Source organism: Nannospalax galili, unplaced genomic scaffold (genome assembly GCF_000622305.1).
Source record: "Nannospalax galili isolate Female #2095 unplaced genomic scaffold, S.galili_v1.0 scaffold307, whole genome shotgun sequence".
Lineage (NCBI taxonomy): Eukaryota > Metazoa > Chordata > Mammalia > Rodentia > Spalacidae > Nannospalax > Nannospalax galili.
The window spans coordinates 1,060,333-1,065,163 of NW_008359625.1; the positions used below are offsets into that span (position 1 = coordinate 1,060,333).

General features: G+C 41.4%; 1 protein-coding gene across 1 annotated transcript in view; it reads left to right on the forward strand.

Annotated features, from left to right (window-relative positions):
* The window catches only part of Nup205 (nucleoporin 205), an 88,461-nt gene extending 85,071 nt beyond the window's left edge, over positions 1–3,390 (forward strand). The window contains exons 42-43 of the mRNA XM_008823467.2: positions 565–638; positions 3,049–3,390. Of these exons, the coding sequence (XP_008821689.1) occupies positions 565–638; positions 3,049–3,201 (227 nt within the window). The 3' untranslated portion in view covers positions 3,202–3,390. The remainder of the gene's footprint in view (positions 1–564; positions 639–3,048) is intronic.
* The last annotated feature ends 1,441 nt before the right edge of the window (positions 3,391–4,831 follow it).

Sequence of the window (4,831 nt, forward strand, 5' to 3'; positions counted from 1 at the left end):
ATATGCGCCTTTTTTTGTTGTTGTTTTTGAGATGAGATCTTGTTTTGTTGCCCAGGCTGATCCTGAACTCCTGGGCTTGAGCGATCCTGCCAGCCCTTTGAGTAGCTGGGACTGTGGATGTACGCCACTGCTCCAAGCAACCTTTGTTTTATGTGTTTCAGGTTACTAATTGAATTGGGTTATGGGGAGCTAAATAGTCAGTAAATGTAGTTGTTTTTTATATTTTTACTTTCTGTCCATGGAAAATTGTGCTGATTAGCCTAGAGCCTGTTTACCACAGTTTATTTTATTATAGTGAAGGGCTGACCTTGCTTCAGAATTTCTTCACAGCTAATTTTCTGGAAGAATAGAAGCAGGCCGTGATTCTTTCTGCTGGAGTGAGCTCTGTGACTGATGAACATCCTTAGGGAAAGCTTGAGAACTCTGTTCTGGAACAGGGAAATGTTTCCCAGGGTTCCACTGCTGAGAGTTGAACTTGGAATTCCTAATCTTCACATGTTTTTTCTCCACTGTGTGGTGTTTATATACTTGTAAAGCTGGCCTCACTGTGTCTTCTATCTCCAGATTCCTTCTCTTCAGAACCCAATCTAGACTTCAGAAATAGGCTGACTTCAGTGAGCCAACATGATGTAGAGCAGGTAAGGCTCTCTCTTAATTAGAGTAAGGATGAAGCCTGGTTTGTTGATAAACATCATCAGTTTCGGGGTTGCATAGAGAGAATTTGAATTCTAGTTCAGCCCTTTAACAGCTGTGTGGCTTTGACCTCATTATCTTCTGAGTCTCCTTTTTTTTTTTTTTTTTCCCTTCATGTAAGATGTAAGTATGAAAGCCTTGGTGGTAGGCACACCTTTAATCCCAGCACTCAGGAGGCAGAGGCAGGCAGATCCTTGTGAGTTCAGGGCCATCCTGGTCTACACAATGAGTTCCAGGTCAGCCCCACTATAGGGAGACCCTGTCTCAAAAAGACAAAAAAAAAGAAATAGGAATGATAATTCAATCATAGAGTCCTGTCAGAATTAAGTAAGATTTTTGACTATGCGAGGCTCCCTGTAGCATGCCTGAAATATCTTCAGTGATTTGTAGGCATTATGCTCTATGGGAATTTTCTCTCCATTATTTAAAAAAAAGTCTGAAGAAATTAACTTTGGAGAAAAGTTTTATTTTCACTTACGTTTTAGGAGTTCCAACCCATTTCTTTGGGCCTGTGGTGAGCATGCTGGATCACACGTGGAGCAAACTGCCTCCATTGTCCCACAGTCTTGTTCAAGGGCACTCCTCTAGTGATCTAAGGTCCTCTTCCTAGGCTCTACTGTAGGGACAGACAAACTTAACACACAGACCTTTCAGGAACATTCATCACCCAATCTGGAAATTCTTTTTTTTTCTTCTCTCCTCCCGTCCCCTCCTTAACATTTCTTTTTAAAAAATATTTTTCTATTTATTTTATGTGTATGAGTGTTTTGCCTGCATGTATGTGGGTGTACCTGTGTTATGCAGTGCCGCAGAGGTCAGAAGAATGGATTCCTCTAGAGGTGGAGTTGAGGACGGTTCTTAGCTGCCATGTAAGGTACTGGGAATTGAACCCATGTCCTCTCAGCACCCCCTACCCCCGGTTAATATTTCTTACAAACAGAAGAATGGGCTGTGGGGAGCTTCAGCTGTAAAGTTCTTGTATGAGGCCCAGGGTTCAACCCTTTCACTGTTGGAAAAAAAAAGGCAAAAAACAAAAAACTGTGGGTTTTTGTTTTGTTTGTTTGCCTGCTTTTATTTTACTATTAGTTATTTATCTGGGCTTTGAATTCACAAAGATCTGCCTCCCTCTGTCTCCTGCTTGCTTACTTTTTAATTGCACGATATAGTAGAAAGTCAGCCTTTCTTTCCTGCACAACCTTCCCTTCCCTAAAGACACCTACTCTTAACAACTTTTTAAAAAAATATATTTTATTTATTAGTTTTATTTTATGTGTGCATATTGTCTGTCTGTACGTAAGTGCACCCATGTTGTGCAGTGCCCATGGAGGTCAGAGGAACGTGTTGGATTACTCTAGAACTGGAGTTAGGATGGTTGTTAGTGGCCATGTGGGTGCTGGGAGTCAAACCTGGGTCCTCTGTAAGAGCAAGCAGTGCTCGTAACTGCTGAGCCATCTCTCCAGCCCCTCTTTAACAACTTTGTGTATGGCCCTGCAGGAGTTGTGTTTTATATGTATGTCAGTATGTCAGCACCAATACTAGTTGCTATTTAAGACATATCCTTAAATGTACACATTTATACAGGTGTAAAGCCAAATTCTCTTTTGGAAGGCCCACACGCTCTCGGCTCTCAGGCCCTCTGTGAGGTGCACTGTGCCCCTCTCAGCTCTCAGGCTCCACGCTGCCTTTACAACCAACACAAAACTGACACAATGTCCCTCTAAGCTATAGTTTGGGGAATAAAGATATTTATTTGGGCTTGCCAACAAAGCTTATGCTATCTGGGGGGTCAGGGGGGTCACTTACAGAGGCATGGATGCCCATGGGCTGTGTCACCTACATCTTGGCTGAGCTTTCAAGATCTGCCACCAGCGCCCCGCCAAGATGGCAACTCCCCACCTCCCAGCTTCCTTCGTGCCTGTCCTTTGACCCATCCTCTCATGCAATTGAAGCTGACTGATTGGGTGGGAGGGGTGACTGCCTCTCCCTCTGTCTATGGAGTCTCTTAGGGTCCAAACATTCAGCAGTTATTGGTTCTTTCAGAGGCTATACCTGTCCAACAAAAGGAAATTATATTAATCCATTTGAAGTAGAAATTTGAATATTTAGTTTGATACCCCATTACAAAAATCTGATAGTATTTTACAGTGGAAGGCACCCTTTTGGTGTTGGTGGGGATCAAACCCAGTGCCTTACATGTGCTAGGCAAGTGTTCTGCCTCTAAGCTATACCCCCAGCATATTTTATATTGGAAAGACCACATTACAATAATGTAACAGTTTTTAAATTGGAAGACATAGAATAAAAGAAATACTTGGTAGCAACTTAATAATAACACGCTGTCTTTGTTACCTCCAGCTTCAGTCTGATGCCATCAATGCTTTTGGAGAATCACTACAGAAGAAACTTCTGGATATCGAAGGATTATATTCAAAGGTTCGATCCCGCTATAGTTTCATACAGGCTCTTGTCAGGCGCATCCGTGGCCTGCTGAGGATTTCTAGGAACTGAGGCTACTGACATTCTGCTGTGGAGGAAATGAACTGAGGGTTTATAAAAATAAGCCCTTTTTATACATGGGTTTGTTTCTAAATTATGATTGAAAAATATTCTGCTATTTCTTTATACATGTACATCTTTTCTGAAAACTTGGCCTCATTTCACCTTCACTTGTGGAAAATAAAATACTTTTTAAAAAAAGCTAACAAAAGTAATTATATGGTCAATCTTTTGAAATTTTGTCTAGAATGTGAGCAACATTATTGAGACTTAACCAAAAAAACCTTCTCACAGTGGTTGCTTTCCCCTGGAGAGATCCCGAGAGTGGAATTAAAGGCGCAGTCTATACGATCTAGCGTTTTCAGCCTTTGTGCGTGTGCACCATACACTGTGGCGATGTTTGGGCTTACTCTCTAGCCCGGTGGATAGCAGACTGTAACCATGCTCAACTATGAAAACATGGAAGTGTCTCAGAAGGTCAAGCCATCTCCTAAAATTAGCTTTTGCTAATTTATTTTTTGCATTTAAATTAGTATGATTTGTATTTATTTCTTTGAAATGATTGTGAAATTTCTCAAATCAACCATCAAACTATATTCTCCTTTATATGGGTACCACTAAGGCAAAAAAATTTATTAGATCAGCACTCTTTCTTGTCCAGTTATATTTACAGTCGAGTAACTGTCATTTGGGAGTTCATTTCCCCCTTTCTACCAGCAATTTCAGCCTGATACTGAAGAGAAAGTCCTGACTTTCATGTAGAAGCAGAAGGTTACTGTTAGTTTCATGATGTCATAGTGTTGCTTTTGTTACTGTCGACATTGTTTAAGCTTATACTAAAACTTTCTTAGCTTTGAAGCATCTTCATTTAAAGACTTGGTCAGTTTTATATTTAGAAATTAATTTACTGCCCACCAGCTAAACAATAATCTTTAACTAGAAAGCATCCAGTTAGTCTGTAGCAATCTTGGAGAAGAATGAACAAAGAACTGGATCCAAAATGTGGTTCCTGTTGCTGCCCTGACTGTGCAGAATCTTTTACTCCTTGTTTTTTCTTTTGTGAACCTAGGGCCTCATTCATGGTAGGCAAATGCTCTATCACCGAGATGTATCCTCAGTCCACGGTAATCTGTCATCAAGAACACAGATGTGGGCAGCAGTGACATGGCTTAGTGGATAAGGGCAGTTGCTGCCAAGCCTGGTGACCTGAGTTCGATCCCTGGAACCCACATGGTGGAGGGAGAGAATCAACTCCCCCAAGTTGTTCTCTGATCTCCACACACAGACTGTGATATTTAAATGAATAAATGTAAAACAAATTTTTAAAAGAGAAAAAAGCCCACAAAAAACCACAACCCACCAGCCATCAAAGCCTGAGGCATAGAATCTAAGCATTTTATAAATCTGTGGTAAAAGCTTTCACAGAAGATGATAGCTAAACTTGGAATTCAGATTTGGAGTTTGCTAAGTATTTTTTTAATTAAAAATATTTTTATTGGTTACTGCCTCTGTGCCATCTTCCGGCGGCTCCCGGATGAATTGACCGCCTCCTTCTTGGAGGCCACGGCCCCTCCTGCCTGGAAACACTCCCACCCAGGAGGGAGCCTGAGCGACCCTGTCACCGGTCATACCACTTGGAGCC